Source organism: Leopardus geoffroyi, chromosome D4 (assembly GCF_018350155.1).
Source record: "Leopardus geoffroyi isolate Oge1 chromosome D4, O.geoffroyi_Oge1_pat1.0, whole genome shotgun sequence".
In the NCBI taxonomy this organism is placed as follows: domain Eukaryota; kingdom Metazoa; phylum Chordata; class Mammalia; order Carnivora; family Felidae; genus Leopardus; species Leopardus geoffroyi.
Window position 1 is genome coordinate 62,352,821 of NC_059342.1, and position 21,431 is coordinate 62,374,251.

The window sequence follows — 21,431 nt, forward strand, 5'->3', positions numbered from 1 at the left end:
GGATTTATGAGTCATTTTTAATTCTTTGGCACTTTGTTAACTTTCGGAATTATCCACAAAGAATATAAATTTTTTATAATCAGAAATAAAGGAACGAATGATATGTTTAATGCACATATGCATAAAAACAGTAAATATCTTTGCCTGGTTCCTGATCTTAAGGAGAAAGTAGTCAATCTTTCACCATTAAACATGATACTAGCTGTAGGTTCTTTATAAACGTCCTTTATCAGATTGAGGAAGTTTCCACATATGCTAGTTTGTTAAGCATTTTTGTCATGAAAGGATGTTGAATTTTGTCAAATGCTTCTGCATGGATAATTGGGATCAGTTTTTTTGTTGTTGTTTATTCATTAATATGCTAAATTACACTGGGTTTTTTTTGGTTTTTGTTTTAATTTTAATTTTTTTTTTTTAACGTTTATTTATTTTTGAGACAGAGAGAGACAGAGCATGAACGGGGGAGGGTCAGAGAGAGAGGGAGACACAGAATCCGAAACAGGCTCCAGGCTCTGAGCAGTCAGCACAGAGCCCGACGCGGGGCTTGAACTCACGGACCGCGAGATCATGACCTGAGCCCAAGTCGGCGGCTTAACCTTAACCGACTGAGCCACCCAGGCACCCCTTTGTTTTCATTTTAGAGAAAGAGTGCAAGGGAAAGAGGGAGGCGGGGTGGGGCGGGGGAAAGAGAGGAGAATCTTAAGCAGGATCTATGCTCAGCACGGAGCCTGATACTGGGCTCAACCCAGCAACCCTGGGATCATGACCTGAGTTGAAATCAAGAGTCAGATGCTCAACGGACTGGGCCACCCAGGTGCCTCTACACTGACTGGTTTTTGAGCGCTAAACTAGCGTTGCACACTTGGGATAAAGCCCACTTAGTTGTACATTATTCTTTTTTTCTATATTGCTGGATTCAATTTCCTAATATTGTTTACTACTCTTTATTTTTTAAATGTTTATTTTTGAGAGGAAGAGAGCACGCGTGCTCAAGCATGCGTGTGCATGGGGAGTGGCAGGAGAGGAGAAGGAGGAGTAGCAGGAGTAGCAGGAGTAGCAGGAGTAGCAGGAGAGGAGAGGATCTGAAGCAGACTGCGCTGTCAGCACAGAGCTGGATGCGGGGCTCAAACTCACGAATTGTGAGATCATGACCTGAGCCGAAGTAGGACGCTCAACCAACTGAGCCACCCAAACGTCCCTTGTAACTACTCTTTAACTTAACTTATACAATAATGTAGTACAAACTGATTTAATGTATTATAGTATTAAGAAAACTGTATTTTGCCATTTAAATTACTTAACCTCTTTGAGCTTCAGCTTTCTAATATGTAAAATGAAAACACCGCTTATTTAACTTAATTGTATTGTTTTTATAGTCTAATAACTTAGATTTGAATGTGAATATATGATTTCCTATAATAACAGGCAACATAGCCTGATCATACTCATGTATCAGATACTGTTCTAAGAGCTATAGATACACACATTCATTTAATGCCCACAACAACCCTACGAAGCAGATACTATCATTTCCCGTTTTACAGATGAGGAAACTGAGACAGAGAGGTGGTAAGAAACTGCTCAGAGTGATACAACTAGTAGGTAACAGACTGGGATTAGAAACTAGAGTCTGAGCACCTAACTGCTAACTATTTGCCTCCTTAGTGATTTGACTTTAATTTGGTAAGGTTACTAAATCTCTTGGAGCTTAACTTCTTTATTGTAAAAGTAGAAATCATACCGGTCTTAGAAGCCTGTTACAGAAACTGAGAACATACATAAAGTATAAAATGGAGCGGGTACAGAGCCTGCCTCTGCCAGAGTTTCATGTCTATTTTGCTGGCAGGACCAAATAAGGCAAAATACAGTGCAATGATTTGTAAAATATAAAGTGCTTATAAGGAGATAACCAATGTCAGTTATATGGTAAGTACATTACATGAGAGTGACAATGACAGTGGTGTTCAGGGATCCAGGCCAGTGTGTACACTGCCCAGTGGCGGACAGGAGGGACACACAGAGAGAAATCACAACCACAGAGGTGACTCAGGGAGGAGGGGAACAACAGGGCAAACGGCTAGTTGGTAAATACCAGGCTATATCCCAGATGTGAAGATATATATCCAAAGTAGTCAAACTCTTAAATGTATAACAGAAAGGTTAAAACTAAGAGCAAGTTAATCAAAACACTTCTTGAACATCTACTAATGCTGCCACAAAGTTGCTATAGCAAGAGATAATAAAAACTAAATCTGCCTTTTAAGAAGCTTTCCCAGTACCAATTTTTTCCACTTAAAAAAAAAAAAGCCTCATTTGGGTTTTTTAAAAATAGAGCCCCTAGATAATGAAGAACAAAACAAATTCTCAGACTTTAAAGGGACCTAACGGTGACCTGGTTTTAAATTTTTTCTTGTACCTATCTTTCCAAGTTCTTTATCATTTCACCCAATTCCTGGTTTGCCCCTCCAAGCTCGAGGAGACAGGCTAATTGGTCAGCAGGCGACCAAACTGCTAAATTAGTGCGACACCCGCCTCCCAGTTTTAGTTCGGCCCTGCCTCTCATCTCCACGCCACAGCCGCCCCTCCCCTGACACCAATGCAGCCAATCAGCCCTAGCAGTTTAAGGAATTACGATCACTCTCCGTGATTTAGTGATCTGGGGTAAAAGACCTGGTGCCCACAGTCAGGGCACTGTGCATTAGCGTAGCCTGTTCCATTTTCCTAAGTGCCCTGGAGCCTGTCCGGCTTCTCCCCATCACCGGGGCCCCCGCAGCAGTACCTAAGCACACTCCAGCAGGGGCACAGATGCTATGGTATTTCCTGGCCACAGTTTTTGGAAGGCGAGTCTTTCTGGAAAGTCCTTCAACAGCCCTATGCCCTATGCCACCACCTACTTTCTTCTCCTGTAGATTACAGAACATTTCCTAGACCTGCCCTTAGGTGCTCTTAGGTTCCTAAATTACCGCCCCTCCCCACCCCATTCTTTTCCTCCACATATAAAATCTATTCTTTTACATTTGGCAAGAAACCAATCTGGTCAACCTATAGGAAAAAAAGAAAGACTCAGATCTGTGATTTAGTTTCAGATACAAGTAAGTACCTTTCTCCAAACATCTTTCGCATTCACACTTACATTGCTTTTTATATGTACTGAAAATGTAACTGCTTTGATATTAAGTGTTATGAGTTTGAGACTTTGGGTTCAGTATGCTCGGGTGTGAATCCTAGGCCTGCTGCTAATTAGCCGTGTGCCCTTGCTGGTTACATCACCTCCCTTAGCCCCGGTTTCTCTGAAATAAGGGAGAGGTGACTAGAACACTGGTAGCATACCCTCCTCCCACAACCCCATGCCTACCTCTGGCATGGGGGGCGTGGCGGGGGAGACTGTGCACTATAAATCTGCATTCTTGCCCTTACCACAACCACACTTCCTCCAACTGACCCCAGAAATGCTGAGTTACTGAAAGTAATAATTACAGTAATTTATGGAAACTGTTTATCATTGAAGCCTTACTTACCATGCAGCACAATAACAATTATGCAAGCCGTTAAGTGTGTCAGATTCATTTTGCCACATATTTTATTTGATTTTTAACACTAACATCTATTCACAGAGGCTCAGTCTGTAGCACACGCAGCATGTGCCTCCTTACAATTAAAAAACTATTAGAGCGAACAGTGCCTGGGAGGGAAAATCAGGCACCTAAGGGAGAAATTAAAGAAGTAATTTATTTCAAAGAGTTTCAAGTATAGTCACTTCTCTTATCTCCCTCCCTCCTCACAGGACTGTACACTTGAAGGATGGGAGAGCACTATTTCCTATTTCCAGATTTCTTCGGAAACCACCTCACTGGTGCGGTTTCTTTTTGCACCAGGGCATAAGTAGAATAATGCCAACTAAGAGATTAGTCTTTCTTGGTCAGGTGCCCACCCCTTGGTGCAGTAAACCATGGCTGGGGAATAGAGGCGCTAGGTCACGTGATAAAGAATACACCTACTTGTGTTAGTTTGGGTTCTCTGACCAACAGAGGTGGGATCAGAAGTGCTTAGTCAGACTAGTGCTTTAAATCTGTCTTCAGAACTGGAGGAGAAAACTTAAGATAGCCAAGACAGAATTCCTCACAGATGTCTCTTGATGTGTAACACAATTTCCTAGGAATAAAAGCCGAAGTTGGGCATAGTTTGGTTGCTGACAGGTAGTAAACCTAATCCGAGTCAGTGTCCTGTCGACTTCCACTAATTTGAGACTTTATAATTAGGGCTGTAAGTCTGCAGTGAAAACGAAGAGGTCAATAAACTGGAGATTTATCCGCTATGAGAAGTAGGGAAATGTGCTGATAAAAACTTCACATAAATAACCCACGAAGAAGGCAGTATTTGTAATGCCGAGCACTGTCTCTCTGCTGGAGGCGCCTGCCGCAAGCCCAGACACCAGAACTACCCTCTCTTAAAAATCTCACTTTAGCTTGAGCTAAGAGCTTCCGGGAGCAAGCCTAAGGAGTGAGAGGAAGAGGACACCCAACCAGGTAAGACATTTCCATCTAGCCTAACCGTCAATGTTCACACGCTTGCTAAGGGGACTACACAAGTTCCAATTTTTATTTTATTACTTATGAGAGAGAGAGAGAAAGAGAGAGAGAGAGAGAGAGAGAGAGAGAGAGAGAGAGAGAATCTTAAGCAGGCTCCATGCTCACTCAGCATAGAGCCCTACATGGGGCTCGATCCCACAACCCTAGGATCATGACCTGAGCCAAAATCAAGAGTTGGACGCTCAACCGACTGAGCCACCCAGGCGCCACTATGAGTTCCGATTTCTAAATAAATGCCGAGATGCTAGGAAGATCTGGACCTTTCAGGTGGATTTCTGCGTACAACTACTCCTCCTTTCAAAATCCAGTATAGTCCTACCCTCTCATTCTCCGCTACCTCCCACTCTCAGTAAATGATCTTGCTTCCTTAGTCATAGTTAAAAACAAGAACTGGACACGAACCTCTGCAGTCTTCTGCTGCTGTCACTACCACCATAATCGCTAAACACCCCCTTTCCCCTCTTTCTCACGGGAAAGGAAGAAGGATGCTTCTCATTCCCTTCTCATTCCTCCTATGGCTCTGCTTGATCAATTAGCCCCTCTGTCTCCTATCTGTTCAATAACCCTTCAATCCATTGATTCCTTCCCACGAGCATTTTTTAAAAAAATTTTTTTTTTACCGTTTTATTTATTTTTGAGACAGAGAGAGACAGAGCATGAACAGGGGAGGGTGAGAGAGAGAGGGAGACACAGAATCTGAAACAGGCTCCAGGCTCTGAGCTGTCAGCACAGAGCCCGACGCAGGGCTCGAACTCACGGACTGCGAGATCATGACCTGAGCCGAAGTCGGACGCTTAACCGACTGAGCCATCCAGGCGCCCCCCTTCCCACAAGCATTTAGTCATGATTAGTTCTTGTACCCTAAAGGGGTTAAAAAAGAAAAGAAAAGCTAAAACCTCACTTCATCTTATGTGTCTCTGGATCTGTCCCCCTATTTCTCCTTCCCTTTAGAGGCTGGCTTCTTGCAACAACTTTCATTGTCAAATCTTCATTTCCTCACCAAACGGTACTCTTCGATGCACTACAATACTGTCTTTTTGGGGGGCAAATCTAACGGATCCTTCATCCTTATCTTTGGATTGAGCATTCCTTCCTGCTGAAAGTGTTCCTCCCTCAATTACCATAACACTCCTTTCTGGTTTTCTTTCACTTCCGTGATTCCTCCTCCCCCTTAGTCTTTTACACATGTTCCTTCATCTGTCCTCCCCTTCAGTGTTGCTACTCCTCAGGGTTCCATTTTCAATCCTGTGCTAAGTCATCTCATCTGTTTCAATAAGTTCAGCTATATCCTTATGTGTTCAAGACCCCACCCTTATCTCCCTCTTGAATCCTGGAGCCACGCAAACTCCCTACTGGAATCTCCTCCTTTGTGGCCCACAGGCACCTCAAAATCAATATGCCAAGAAAGAGAACCCAATACCTTTACCACAAGGCTGCTCCTCTACTGAGCTCCCAGCTCAGTTAATGGCTAACCCACTTAGCAGTGCCAGTCAGATTCCTGGCCATCACTCACAGCTCCCTTCCCCCATTTATTAAGATACCGAGTCCTCCTATTCCACCTACAAAATATCTCAAGATTCCTGCTTCTGTCTTGCCTTAGTGCTACTGCTGAAATTTATTTAGGCAATTTGTTCATTCAGGAATCAACTTGTTGTCTCTCATCAACTCTTGCCCGGATTACTGAATAGTCTCCTGGATTCTGTTTCTACTCACTCTAATTTATTCTCCAGTTTGCATGAGTGATTTTTAAAAAACAACCTCCTGGGGGCACCTGGGTGGCTCCACCTCTTGATTTTGCTCAGGTCATGATCTCACGTTTCATGAGTTCGAGCCCCGCATCAGACTCTGTTCTGACAGTACAGAACCTGCTTGGGATTTTCTCTCTCTCTCTGTCTCTCTCTCTCTCTCTCTCTCTCTCTCCTTCTCTCTCTGCCCATCCTGTGCGTGTGCTTGTGCGTGCACTTCCTCTCTCTCTCTCGAATAATAAGCTTTAAAAAATAAAAAATGAAAACATTTAAAAACCTCCTGATTCAAACCCTTCATTGACTTCAGAGTTTTGAAGATAATGTCAAATTTCCCTAACACATCACAGAGATTTCACGAGCTAGCTGCTGCTTGCTTCTCATGGCCTTATCCCTCAGCATCCCGACTCCCACTTATTCAGCCATAGTCTTGTGCTTGGTTCTACCAATGTCCCCCTTCTCCAAGCCCTGTCTCCTTTTCCCTCCAGGATAAGCTTCTCCAGAACCTTAGGGCCTGCCTTAGGCATCCACACCTCTAGATCTTGGATCAAGTACCTCTCTGTTGAACTCTGTCAGAGTCCTTATCATATCATAAAACACAACTGCCTATTACCCTATTGTCTCCTTTCTCTACTCGGGTGTGAGTTCTTTGAGGGCAAGGGCCCAGACTTAGTAAACCTTAAACCACTGGTTTATATGACTTGGTTTGTATTACACAAAGATTGTCATATACAAGATGTGGATAAATATGTAATGAGTTAATAGGCTAAATGGTATCCTTTTGAGTGTAGGTAAAGTAAAAACGACAAATATTTATTAGTACTTTATGCTTCATAACACAACCATCCCCTCTCGTTAATTTTCATAACAATCTCAACAGGTAGGTTGTACCACCAACCATATTTTAAGTGTAAAGAAACAAGAACAGAGAAGTTAAGTGACTTGCTCAAGTCAGGACTCAAATCTAGGCTATATGGTAAGGCTGAGAATCTTCTATCAATCACATCTCTAATGAAATATTTAGTAGTGAGTGAGGTAGTTTATTCTGCAATAAATAGAGGATTTCAGATCATCCTCTAACTATGCAATTTTAATCTTTGGACATAAAAAAAGGGTATTTAAATAAATTTAAAAGAAAAGGTCTAATTTGAATTAATACCTGTGTTGCTTAAAATTTTCAAATATGAAGAAATGTGTCCATTTTTAACCACTATATTTAACATCTCAGAAAGCTCATAAAAATTTGAAATCTATGGTAGTTACAGGTTTATATGTTTATTAATACTATGAATAGCTGAGAATGGATTCAGAAAGCTTATCTGTTCTTGGAAAGTTTCATAGCCGTATACCCATAGAAATGCCTAGTCATAGCCATCTTCAAGGTCTTTAAATACCACAAACAAGCAGCAATTTTACCAAGTACCTTTAAGATGACCTAGGATTATAATCTACTTTCTTTGACATGCTGACAAACACCAAACAACATTCAGAACTAATTTCTGGAAAAGCAAAAATTTTCTTTTCCCAAGCATTAAGATCATGTAATGCTGCATTTCTATAGGAATATATCATAATTCTCAGTCAATCATACTACACTCTAGAGTGAAAAATAAAACCCCAGCTATCCAAATAACAAAGTATTACTGGTTCAACATAGGATTATTTAAAATATTCAAACAATGGTTTTAAGTTCATTTTTGAGACACAGATCAGTAATTAAAAAAGGGGGAAAAAGAGAATACTTACAATACATCCCTGAAGTCTCCAAACACATACATATGCCTAAAGCTGTCAATAGCTATGACAGGGCAATCAGCTGGAGTTTTCTGTATGTGCAGAAGAGGATGTCTAAATTTGTCACAGTCAGCATGTAAAAAGTTTATGGTACCTTTATAAGAAATAGAATTTGGAGACAGATTAGAATTTTCTTGATCATATTCTCATAAGATTACAAGTTCATGAAAAGTGACAAATAAATAAATAATGAAATGAAAAATCAATATGCTTTAGAGTATTATAGATCACCAAAACTACAACCTAAATATTACAACATTTTAAAAAGGCAGAATTTTAGTGCTTAGGGCAGAGTAGAATTTCCTTAGAAATTATATGAACTGAACCTGAATATAAATGCTATGGTGACCTTTTTTTTTCCCTTGAATGGGCAATCACCTACCCATCTGGGTTTTCAGCAAGTTCATGAAATTGACATACAAGCCCTTCTCAAGGAGCCATCTTCATTTCATCAAGGATGCCCTTCCAGTCCCTACTGGTTGATATTTAATGTAATTCAACCCCAAAATATTTACTATGTGACCAGTAAGGGCATGGCTGTATACAATGCCCTAACTTTACTTTGTTCTGACTTTCTTCTCTAACTACAGAGGGAAAGTAGGTGATAATTTCATACTCTTTTCTGATGGTTTGAAGAAGTCCACAGAGAACTACTCAATTCTCTTTCATTTAGAAATAAATGTTAGACCGTGTAAGTCTCGAACTTACATCTCTGGAACTATCCATCAGAAAGGGACCAGAAGAGTATGAAGACGCTGGAATAAAGTACATAAAACTAATGTTGTCCACCCATGACCCCACTTTTCATGCTATTTTAGGGAGCTAATAGAGTCATGGTTTAAAAAAAAAAAAAGCCACTGCTTCATATTAGCTCCACTAATGCCTCCCACCCCCATGTTTACATGTAAATTCAGGGGATAAGTAGAGTTAACATTACTTATTAAACTCTTAACCCAAATACGTTTACATTGATATGAATGTAATGGGGGAGGGGAGGGATAGAAGAAAGGCTGAAAATAAACACCTTAATCTGTCTACCTTTTTCACTTATTAATTGTCGGGCTACTTCATTCTGGAATATTTCTAAACTTTCCGTATCTTCTTTCATGTGGAAGAGTATGAGAAAAGGCAGTCCTTCTTCTGTCAATTCCTGTATACAGAAGTATTCAATAAGAATGATCAGGCCTCTCCATTATTCTAGGTAGGAACAATTTGAACCCAACCCAAGTAACATGTGTAACAGCTGCAACTTCCCAGGAAAAGAGGGTCCAGTGGTGTAAAGAAACATTAGCCTCGATGGAGGAAGGAAGCCTTCTGCCTTCTACCTGAAGTTCCCAGGCACTCAGAGGACAAACATGTCCTGCTCTAGTGCTGGAACTCATCTGACTTAAAGTAACCACTGGGCTGGTCTATCAGTTCCCTTTGGCTGAAACCAGGACATTTTAAAAATGAGCCGACCAAAGGAGGAAGTATGCTGGTTCTTCAACAAGATGTGGACTTTAGGGTGGGGGAAACAGGATTGGTATTTTCAGTCTTCAAAAATAACACTGAAAAACTAAGTGGGTATACCAGCAACAAATCTAATTGGCAAACACACATTTATTTTAAGGTCTGTTGCAAAATCCACTCCACTCACAAGAGAACGACCCTAAGCTGAAAAGTGTTTGATTCAGAGTAAAAGACAAAAACCCCCACAAGACAGCCAGTTTTCAATACACAATGTATCGACATTATTAACACCGCTATGTATGTGTATGTTTTGTACCTTGTATACGCACGTATGCAAAAACGCCTTGAAAATTACTGAGTGCTTTAAGAACTTTTATTATTGTTATTGAGAATAATCAAGAGAAATGTGGTAAGTAGACAGCATATTTTCATCACTTATTCTCTCTGACAAATGCTAAGTTTGGACTGATAAGTCCAGAAAGGGCCTCATAATAAAATTATTATAATAAAATTATTTCTATCAACTATCCTTTTGCGTGTCTCTCTGTCATTTAGAAATTGCAACAGTAGAAAACACAAACATCCTTTATCCTAAAAACACTGAAACTGGAACCTATCTTCTAGGACAAGAGTTTGCTCGTGGTTTCTATCTCCGTCTTTAAGCCTGTTACACTTGTACACAGAATAATTAAGCTTCCTGTCACATATACCTTTATATTTAAAAACATTTTTTTAATGTTTATTTATTTTTGAGACAGAGACAGAACACGAGCAGGGGAGGAAAAGAGAGAGAGGGAGACACAAATTCTGAAGCAGGCTCCAGGCTCTGAGCTGTCACCACAGAGCCAGACATGGGGCTCGAACTCACAGACTGCGAGATCGTGACCTGAGCCAAAGTCACTCAACTGCCTGAGCCACCCAGGAGCCCTATGTTTACCTTTTAAAAATTGAGATGTAGGGGCGCCTGGGTGGCGCAGTCGGTTAAGCGTCCGACTTCAGCCAGGTCACGATCTCGCGGTCCGTGAGTTCGAGCCCCGCGTCGGGCTCTGGGCTGATGGCTCAGAGCCTGGAGCCTGTTTCCGATTCTGTGTCTCCCTCTCTCTCTGCCCCTCCCCCGTTCATGCTCTGTCTCTCTCTGTCCCAAAAATAAATAAACGTTGAAAAAAAAAATTTTAAAAAAAATAAATAAATAAATAAAAATTGAGATGTAATTCACATACCATAAAAGTTCATCATTTTAAAGTGTACAATTTGGTAGGTTTTATTTTATTACAAGGTTTTCAAACATCGACAGTACCTGATTCCAGAACGTTTGCATCGCTCCAAGAAGAAACTCCACGCTCAATCACTGGCAGTCCCTGTCTACTTCTCTTGCCCCCCAGCCCCTGGCCCCGGGCACTGCAGTGATCTTTCAGCAAGCTGATTTACAATTTCTTCCTCACTTTTTATCTCTTTAGCTCACATTTTTTTGGTCCTTCCTTCCTTCCTTCCTTCCTTCCTTCCCTCCTTCCCTCCTTCCCTCCTTCCCTCCTTCCCTCCTTCCTTCCTGTCTTTCTGTCTTTCTTTCTTTCTGTCTTTCTTTCTTTCTTTCTTTCTGTCTTTCTTTCTTTCTGTCTGTCTTTCTTTCTTTCTGTCTGTCTTTCTTTCTTTCTGTCTTTCTTTCTTTCTGTCTTTCTTTCTGTCTTTCTTTCTGTCTTTCTTTCTGTCTTTCTGTCTTTCTGTCTTTCTTTCTTTCTTTCTGTCTTTCTTTCTTTCTTTCTTTCTGTCTTTCTTTCTTTCTTTCTGTCTTTCTTTCTTTCTTTCTGTCTTTCTTTCTTTCTGTCTTTCTTTCTTTCTGTCTTTCTTTCTTTCTTTCTGTCTTTCTTTCTTTCTGTCTTTCTTTCTTTCTGTCTTTCTTTCTTTCTTTCTGTCTTTCTTTCTTTCTGTCTTTCTTTCTTTCTGTCTTTCTTTCTTTCTTTCTGTCTTTCTTTCTTTCTTTCTGTCTTTCTTTCTTTCTTTCTGTCTTTCTTTCTTTCTTTCTTTCTTTCTTTCTTTCTGTCTCTCTTTCTTTCTTTCTGTCTCTCTTTCTTTCTTTCTGTCTTTCTTTCTTTCTGTCTTTCTTTCTTTCTTTCTTTCTGTCTTTCTTTCTTTCTGTCTTTCTTTCTGTCTTTCTTTCTGTCTTTCTGTCTTTCTTTCTGTCTTTCTGTCTTTCTTTCTTTCTTTCTGTCTTTCTTTCTTTCTTTCTGTCTTTCTTTCTTTCTTTCTTTCTGTCTTTCTTTCTGTCTTTCTTTCTTTCTGTCTTTCTTTCTGTCTTTCTTTCTGTCTTTCTGTCTTTCTTTCTGTCTTTCTGTCTTTCTTTCTGTCTTTCTGTCTTTCTGTCTTTCTTTCTTTCTGTCTTTCTTTCTTTCTGTCTTTCTTTCTGTCTTTCTGTCTTTCTTTCTTTCTGTCTTTCTTTCTGTCTTTCTTTCTTTCTGTCTTTCTTTCTTTCTGTCTTTCTTTCTGTCTTTCTTTCTTTCTGTCTTTCTTTCTTTCTGTCTTTCTGTCTTTCTTTCTTTCTTTCTGTCTTTCTTTCTTTCTGTCTTTCTTTCTTTCTGTCTTTCTTTCTTTCTGTCTTTCTTTCTTTCTGTCTTTCTTTCTGTCTTTCTGTCTTTCTTTCTGTCTTTCTGTCTTTCTTTCTTTCTGTCTTTCTTTCTGTCTTTCTGTCTTTCTGTCTTTCTTTCTGTCTTTCTTTCTTTCTTTCTTTCTGTCTTTCTTTCTGTCTTTCTTTCTTTCTGTCTTTCTGTCTTTCTTTCTTTCTTTCTGTCTTTCTTTCTTTCTTTCTGTCTTTCTTTCTTTCTTTCTTTCTGTCTTTCTTTCTTTCTGTCTTTCTTTCTTTCTGTCTTTCTTTCTTTCTGTCTTTCTTTCTTTCTGTCTTTCTGTCTCTCTTTCTGTCTCTCTTTCTCTCTTTCTGTCTCTCTTTCTTTCTTTCTGTCTCTCTTTCTTTCTTTCTGTCTCTCTTTCTTTCTTTCTGTCTCTCTGTCTCTCTCTCTCTCTTTCTTTCTTTCTTTCTTTCTTTCTTTCTTTCTTTCCCCAACCCATTCATTGCTTCTACTACTCCCACAGTTCCATCTTTGGACTTCTCTGCTCTAGCCTGGCCACTTCAACTAGTTCAACAACCTCAAGCACCACTATATTTGGTCCCTTTTATTTCCAAGCCCAGTTCCAGTCCTCCATCCAAGTCTGGATTCCCACCCACCTCTTTATTATCTACACTGTAAAGTCTAACCAGTGCCCTCAACACTCAACATTAACGCACAGGCCCCTCCTCTTACTTCACCATTTCCGTGGGCCCTTCTATTTCTCTTTTAGCCCTTTTGTTACAGAACTGAAAAGCCTCTTCTAGAAAGTCATCCTGGATTTCTACTCCATTTCCGCCAAAGGTAGAAATGAACACTGTCCTCTGAATTCCCAGAACACCTCCCAGTGCCCCTCATGCGGCATGCGGCATGTCTTTAATGTTACATTATCTGTACGTGCTAGCTCCTGGACTGAAAACATCTTAAAAACAGAGACTCTCATTTTGCTTCTCTTTTGCTCACAGATTACTGTACACGGTAACGTGCGATCAGCCTATGACTGCATAAATGAAGACACATGTTGTTGAATAAGTACTAGTGAAATAAGACTCAGCGGTCACCTTTTAGAAAAGTTAAGAGAGAGGAGGTTAAAAGTAAAAACAAATATAACATGCGGCTTTGTAACACTAAGCAAGAGGTGGATGTACCAACGACCATGAGGAGAGAAATAATGAATAGACAAGCAGTTTGAATACATCCATGTCACTTAGGTTGCTATGCCAATTTACATACATTAACATAGTAGCCGGTAGTTTATGCTGTCTAGGCTTCCCTGTTCACCTGTGTCCCCACCAACACATTCTTTATGAAACAGATATCAAAAGATTCAGGAGAGGGATACCAAGACAACCAGTTTTAGAGGCTAACAAATCTTTCCTCATAGTTTAAATAATTTGGGGTGATTGGTTACAACATGTAATAAAAATCTAAAGACTTTTAAATGTGTCAACTACTGTGGAGGTGGGGAGAGGAACCCCTATTTGTTGTTTAAGGTTTTCCAGGTCTACACCTTTCAACTCTTTTGGAAACAATTCCTACAAGAACAACGAGAGCAGGTGAATAATCGGGACAAGTTACTAACTCTTTCTAAGCCTCTGAGGAGTAAATAAACTAATGCAATAAAAAATTGTATTCAGCTAAACAAACCCGAAGCCTAGAGAACTGAGCAAAGTAGCAGAGGTGCTCATAGGATAAACTAGGAAAGAGCGCGAGCGAGCTTTACTGAACGTCACTTCCCTGGGGCAGGTATTGTCCGAGGCTGCTTCTGTGCCACCACTGCAGAGCTGAAGCACTTGGGACAAGACAGCGTACAAACTGCAAAGCCTAAAATATTTACCAGCTGAGCCTTTACAGAATTGCCAATCTCTAAGTGGTGGTTGTATGGGTGTGTTCACACTTGATAATTTCTTGAGCTGTATATTTAAAATCCGACCTATACAATTCTAATTCTTTAACATGCAATGCACAGCTCTCTATGTACGTCACACACCTAGGCCTTTGTTATTTGCTCCTCCAATCTTAGGCTTTTGTGTTTTGTTTCTGTGAGAGTTATAAGACTTTAGATGGACTTAGATCAGGAGCATGGGATCACTGAGGTCAGTTACATGATAACTGATAACCGCTGTCATGATTACGATGAAAGAGGACACAAGTTCATTCTTTTAGGGTAGACAGGAATCAGAAAAACCTTTTTATGGCAAAGGATTACTCACTGTATATAATTAATTGTAACCGAAATCTGCAGCGCACTGCTTCTAAAGGCACCCCCTTAACCAAGAGGGAGTATCAGAATCACCTGAGAGGCCATGGTCAAACTTATTTTCAAGGCTGTAGTCAACCATTGCTACGGCAGGAAATGCAACAGAGGGGTTCTGGGACAGTAAAGGCAAAGAACCACTGGCCTCTTTTCGGAAATGGCTACAATATAGTTCTGTTCACTGTACGATTTTTTACAATTGGTAAGTCTGTAGTAAAACAGTAAGATGTCTGGAGGAACCTTGGCTCTTTCAGAAATCTGAATTCAAGATAACACACATTAGAAAGCCATACCTCTCCATTTTCAAACGTTATTTCTCGAACAAGAGGAACACATTTATCTTGAATCCAATTGTAAGTCCCATCGAAATTTGTCATAGATCCCAAGTAGACCATATCTGGAGCAGAATGCTGTTACAAAAGCAGGGGGAAAAAAAATTAAATGAATCTAACCTGTGTTAGTAAAAATGCACTCTCTAAGCCATCTATGACCCAGAAAATCTACAGGGTATACAAAAAAGAAAAACAAAACAAAACAAAAAAAAACCCCAAAACGAAAAATCATGAAACTTCCAAGGAAGAGAGCTGTGTAAAAAAGCTGGTAAGTCTGTATTTATCAGAGACCTAATTACCCAACCTGTGATGTCTAAGCCTTCTGCTTTTCCTCCGATTTGAGTCAATTAACTATTTATTTTTACCAACGGCAGGCAGGCATTGTGAAAAAGAATCGCCCAAATGAATTGATTTAGCTATCCCTTAGAGTTGAAAATGTTAGAAGGAAATGTGGAAACTTCCAGGAAAAAGGCCTTAAGAAATACAAGATACTATATAAATCTAAGGCATAGCTATCTCTAATATTACCTACAATATCTCTTTCCACATTCACTCAAAATCCATATTTATGAAGTGTTTAAAATGACGACAAAAACAATAGCTACCATTAACTGAGTAAACTTACTGTGTCAAAGCACTGTTTGTTGTAAGCACCTTATATGTGTTGACTCATTTAATCCTTGAAACATCCCCCAAAGGCAAGGACTATTATTATCATGGCTATTTTTATTAATGAACAAACTGAAGGTCAGAGAAGCTAAGGAACTTTCCCAGAGTTATACACCTAGGAAGGTGGCAGATTTGACACGTTAAACCTGAATCTCATTCCAGAGCCTGTGCGCTTAACAACCAAAATACACAGTGAAACACTGCACTGGATTCTGATAACCTAGAGATGGTCACACTATGGAACCTGCTACTAATGAAATAACAGGCAAATACTTCTCTGAATTTGGAAGAGGAAATGATCTTTCTAAGCAAAAATTTCATTCATATGACTACATGAAAATTAAAAACTTCACTGTATCAAGACACTACAAACAACATTAAAATAAAAACCATGAACCAAAAAAATACCAACAATTTTCTATTTGCACATGTGTGAAAACGGCAGTGACATACTGGTAAGTCAAACGAAAGGACACGAGATGACACAGACTGTGATTTTTGCCTCTTGGTTGTGGTTACCATCATCTGGACTTAAGCAGCTACTTCTAAGTTTAGACACTTAACTTCTGAGCCAAGGGCTAAGAGCCACCTAGCCGCTCCTTATTATCTGGCAAGTATCAGGTTAATTTACACCCCAGAAGACCTAGGAGCTTGGCTGGTCTGACTCAGGTAGGAGTGGTGATCACAGACCACTGAAACATTGTTTTGCATTTGGGTCTTAAAACGAATGCAAAACAGAGAGGTAGATCTGGCCTGGGGATAGGAGATCTCTAGTCTCAGCTCGGCTACTAAATCCCTATCTGACTTTCAGCCTATATGTCCCCATCTTTAAAAAGTTTGGATTAATAGAAGATGCCTCGGGGCGCCTGGGTGGCGCAGTCGGTTAAGCGTCCGACTTCAGCCAGGTCACAATCTCGCGGTCCGTGAGTTCGAGCCCCGCGTCGGGCTCTGGGCTGATGGCTCAGAGCCTGGAGCCTGTTTCCGATTCTGTGTCTCCCTCTCTCTCTGCCCCTCCCCCGTTCATGCTCTATCTCTCTCTGTCCCAAAAATAAATAAACTTTAAAAAAAAAAAAAAAAAAAAAAAGAAGATGCCTTAAGGTTCCTTTTATACTCAAAGTCTGTGATTCTGTGAATTAAAAAATATGAATTATAGATTATAAAAAATATAGATCATACTATACATTTAAATTACACTTAAAATTATACACACTAAGAAATAGCAACTTACCCCTGGTGGTTTGTAGATTATGTTGTCTCCACTATATCTTTCTGGTTTTGAAACAGCTCTGATAGGAAGAGAGAAGTAGCGATACTCAAGAAAAATAATAGCAGTAATATACTTGAATGAAACAGAATTGGCTAGCTGTTTTGCCATGTATTATAATGACTTGAAATATACACTTGTCCGTCATCTTTCCTACTTATAAGACTGTGCAATACCAACAAAACCATATATTTAAAGGAAAACTTTAATCCAAGGCACATTTTTTTAAAGGAAAATTTTAGTTAGCTGTTTTTGTGACTCGATATTTTATAAATGTAGAATGGCAGTTTTAGCACTAAAAAGCTATTTTTGACACCAGCCTGTTTCCAGTAACTTGGGGTCAAGGTCATTGATGTGGTCACATAGATCAATCAATCACAAAAACACATTATTTGCTTGCAAGTCAGACAATCATGAATTCTTTTTAAAACCAAAACTTATAAAAAAAAAAAAAAAAGTAGATGAACTGAAATAACCTAGTTATTTAGTTCCACGACAACCAAATTTTTTATGTGTTCCTGTTTTTTCCTATGCCTTGTACTGTATATACTCTGGCACATAAAATGTGTCCATCAATATTTGGTGATTGAATTCTACAACAAATTCCAAGTCAAATGGTTAACTTTTTTTCTAAATTATATTTGGATTACTTGAACAGATTTATCTCCATTTTCTAACTAGAGTAGTACAGGAGAGACGTGCAAGGGATGCTAGCTGAGACTGATGCCAATGGAACAAAAAGGAAGAACACACTTCACTCACTCATTCGTTCATTCATTCATTCATTCCCTATTCACTATGTGCTTCCTTTGTATCAGGTATGGTCTTGGCACTAGGTACACAGCAGTGAACAAAACTGACAGTGCCTGTGCTCTTGCGAAGCTTACGTTTTGGTAGGAAGAGAGACAAGCAAATAGATACATTTATTTTGGGTGATTGAAACCAAAAAAAAAAAAAAAGTGATCTGAAGAAAACTAGGTGGATAAAGGCTAATAAGCTGGATGACGGCAGTGTTATTTTATTTTTTAATGTTTATTTATTTTGAGAGAGCGAGCACACCCAAGCAGGTAACGGTAGAGAGAGAGAGAGAGAGAGAGAGAGAGAGAGAGAGAGAGAATCCCAAGCAGGCTCTGCATGGTCAGTGTAGAGCCCTTCAAGGGGCTCGAACCCATGAACCGTGAGATGGTGACCTGAGCCGAAATCAAGAGTTGGAAGCTTAGCCAACTGAGCCACCCAGGCTTCCTGGCAGTGTTCTTTTATATAAAGTTGTCAGGAAAGCTCTGGGGAGCTGGTGTCTAGGAGAAGAGGAAGGGCGAGGGCTCTGCTGCCTTCAGTGTGCCTGCAGTGTGTGAGGACGCAAGCAAACAGCCCGTACAGCTGGAAAGCAGTCATGCGAAAAGCAAGGCAGGGAGGAGTTCCTTTGTTATTTACTCCTACGTTGATCTCCAAAAATCACTGATAGTGTTTACAACAAAACACACACACAAAATCTACAGAAGCATTAAAACAAGGATGAAGGTCACAAAATGGAAAGGACACACTGTGCCAGAAACCTGGGCTCTACTCAAGATAGGCACCAAAATTAAGTCTAACAGTTATTGGCCAAGGAAAAGAGAAAGAGTACTCCAAAAAGTCAAAGTATGGTGGAGAACACCCCCAATGAAAAGAAAGGGGAAGAACTAATGAATGATTCCATTGAGAGAAAGAAAAAAAAAATAGGAAAGTCAGAGAAATCAGAATGATAAGGAGCAAACCAGGGGGATTCAAGGTAACACAGTGCAGACATAGCAGAAAAAAAACAGGGTAGTTGAGTGTCACATCCTTCAGAGAAACTGAAGAGGATTAAAGATGGAAAAGAAGCCCACTGGACTTGGGAATTAAGAAGCATTTTGTGACTGTGTGGAGGGAAGTTTCACAAGAGTAATGAAGGTAAAGTCGGCTTCCAAAAGAGTAAGGATTTTTCACTGGTTAGAGTTTAAGAAATTCAAGGTAGCCTAACATAAACTAGTCTTTGAAAACATTTGGGAATGAAAAGAAAGAGACAGGATTATAGCTCAAGGTCTGGAAAGAGAGAATCATGCTTTTTGGAAAAAGAAAGTAGTTCATGAAAAGGGTCAGGGTGAAAACATGAGAAAGCAAGGACAACTGATGGATGAAAGCCACAGAGGTTCCTGAAGGGATGGTTACAAAGACACAAGTAAAGAAGTTAACCTTGGGAAGGAGGACTCTTCCTCTAGGACAGGGAAGGGAGAAGAAAAGGTGGTGGAGAACCTGAGATTAACCAAGACAACAAAACCCAGTCTTCTTAATGAGAAAGACTGGGAGTTGTTTCAGTTTGGAAACCCCACAAGTTAGCGTTTTGTGTTAGTAAATGGAGCACGAGAGGTAGTCGTTAACTTGTCCATTCTTTTCTGCTCACCCATATTCTGAAGCAGAAGATGGTACAGAAAGAAGAATAAACAGAACTCTTAAAGAGGTCAGACAGGTGTAAGGAAAACTGGTTGGTGACTTTATGGGAACTGAGATCATCTCCGGAGAGTTCATCTTCAGAAAATGACCACACACAACAAGAATCTAACATGGCAGCCAAGCTGACCCACTGACACACTCTCCATTAAGATACTTACCCAAATGCAGAAAGAAAGGCACAATCGTCGTGCAAAATATTTGCTACTCTTTCAAAAACTCTATAGTTTTCTGAATCCTTTTGCTCAAAATATCCAATGATACTTCTTTTGCTGCGCTGTAAAATAAAGTATGTGATTATTTTGCAAACATATATAGTGCTATAAACATATTATTTCATTCACCCAGCTGTTGTTCAATTACGTATAAACGGAGTAGGACTATAAATGCATATTTTGATTTTAACACCTAGTCCAAAACTACTGAAGATGACATTAAGGTTGAAAACAATCTTAACTGCCATCTAATGTAATCGTAAACATTTCCTTCTAGCAGTTCATTTTAACTAATCAGTGATAATCTATTCCTAAACAGGGTGACTATTCTTAAAATAGGACACCAGTTCACAACATATTACAGTTGGTAGAGTCTTCTTCACGGGTCTGTCATATTCCTACACATTTAGGCACAGCCACATGCAAGATCCTGTCCACCCTTTATCCAGGCCATTTCTCAGGCTTGCATTTGCAGCAAGCAACACGGGAGTGTGAGGTAATGTCTCCCTCCAGGACAAGCAGCAGGCTTACTGCTGGCTCTGAAACAGGAGTTCTGCAACAGAATCCACAGCATGTGCAGGCACCGGTCTGGACCCTCCCTGTCCCCTCCACAGGACTTGGAGGGCAAGGACACAAATGCAAACCTGGTCCCATTGTTTGCCGGGATGTGAGCAATAATGTCCTTTGTCTCTGACGCAGGGGCCTTGTGTTTTCTGAAAGCATCCATGAAAGGGTAACTACCTGCCTAGCTCACCAGCACGTAAAAGTCAAATCTCAAACCCCACCCTGACAGCCTAAAGCCCCAACTCATTTTTTTTTAACACTACTTAGTATATAATGGAAAGGGTTTTTATTAAGGGAAGGCTATTTTAGATGACACTAAGTTATACAAAGAACCGACACAGAAGTAATTAGAGCAGATAGCCTGAGGGTCTCCACTAAGGAAAATCTGGAAACTCTGGTTGCATATACCCGTATACCTGAGGTTAACTTCTAGGTTTCATAACCCAGGCTACTCTTTGCCCTCAATTAATTTAAATTAGTACAGCTCTACTGGATGCTATATATTTTATCCAAAGGCTCAGTAAAACATTGGCATTTCCCTCTAGAATTGATTCAAGGAAAATTCAACTCGCTAAGTATGTATATGTCAAATTCACTGCAATAAAATATAAGAAAATGTTCAGATTCTTTGATTGCATAAGAATCTGTTTACATCAACTAAACAGGCAATGTTCATTTGATCCAGTAAAAGTTAACAACTTACATCAAGAGTGGTGATTTCTGCTAAGTCATGAAGTTCTTGAACGGGGTCGCTTTTTTGTTGCCTGATGTAATCTGCAAGTGCTTTCACTGATCGCTGACCCCTGTATTCTCTCTTCATCATCATCCCATTACGAAATAATTTGAGGGTTGGGTATTTGCTTATCCTGTATCTCTGGGCTATATCAGCTAAAAGAATGAAAAAAAAAATTAACTTCACCTTCGTACTTGGTCTGGGTAAGCGCATTAGCCCAACAGTCAAAAACCTTAAAATTATTTAGTGAGAATATTTTGGTTCATATCATTATTTTTCAGTGTTAGAGAAAAAAATTAATCATGGCAAATTTATATTGATTAAGAGCCAGGCTCTGGACATATATTGCCTGGTTTAAATCCCAAATCTGCTATTTATTAGTTGTGTGAATTTGTAAGTTGTATCAACTCTCCATGCCTTAGTTTCTCATCTGTTACGTAAGGATAATAATTTCTACCACATAGGGTAGTTTTAAGGATTAAATGAGATAATACAAATGCATGACACAGTAAACTCTTAGTGTTAGTAAACATTATAGATTCCAGAAAGTAATCAGAATGTGCAAAATTCCTATTTTGAAAACAGTTACTCACCTTACTTTGTACATGTGAGAATCTCTTACAGCATTTAATAAAAGAAAACTAAAGTTAAATTTAAACTACTTTCAAAGCTAAAAATATTAGATTCTTTGCTAGAAGAATTACTCATAATCCCAAATCCACAAATTTTGTGTTAGCTAATGCAATAAAACCCCAAAGTCAAC

General features: G+C 39.6%; 1 protein-coding gene across 1 annotated transcript in view; it reads right to left on the reverse strand.

The window, feature by feature from the left end:
* The window catches only part of ERP44 (endoplasmic reticulum protein 44), a 97,670-nt gene that overhangs the window by 12,633 nt on the left and 63,606 nt on the right, over positions 1-21,431 (reverse strand). Inside the window, exons 5-10 of the mRNA XM_045467793.1 lie at positions 20,639-20,823; positions 19,318-19,433; positions 16,655-16,712; positions 14,719-14,835; positions 9,164-9,275; positions 8,078-8,219 (exon numbers count right to left, since the gene is read on the reverse strand). Coding sequence (XP_045323749.1) covers positions 8,078-8,219; positions 9,164-9,275; positions 14,719-14,835; positions 16,655-16,712; positions 19,318-19,433; positions 20,639-20,823 — 730 coding nt within the window. The remainder of the gene's footprint in view (positions 1-8,077; positions 8,220-9,163; positions 9,276-14,718; positions 14,836-16,654; positions 16,713-19,317; positions 19,434-20,638; positions 20,824-21,431) is intronic.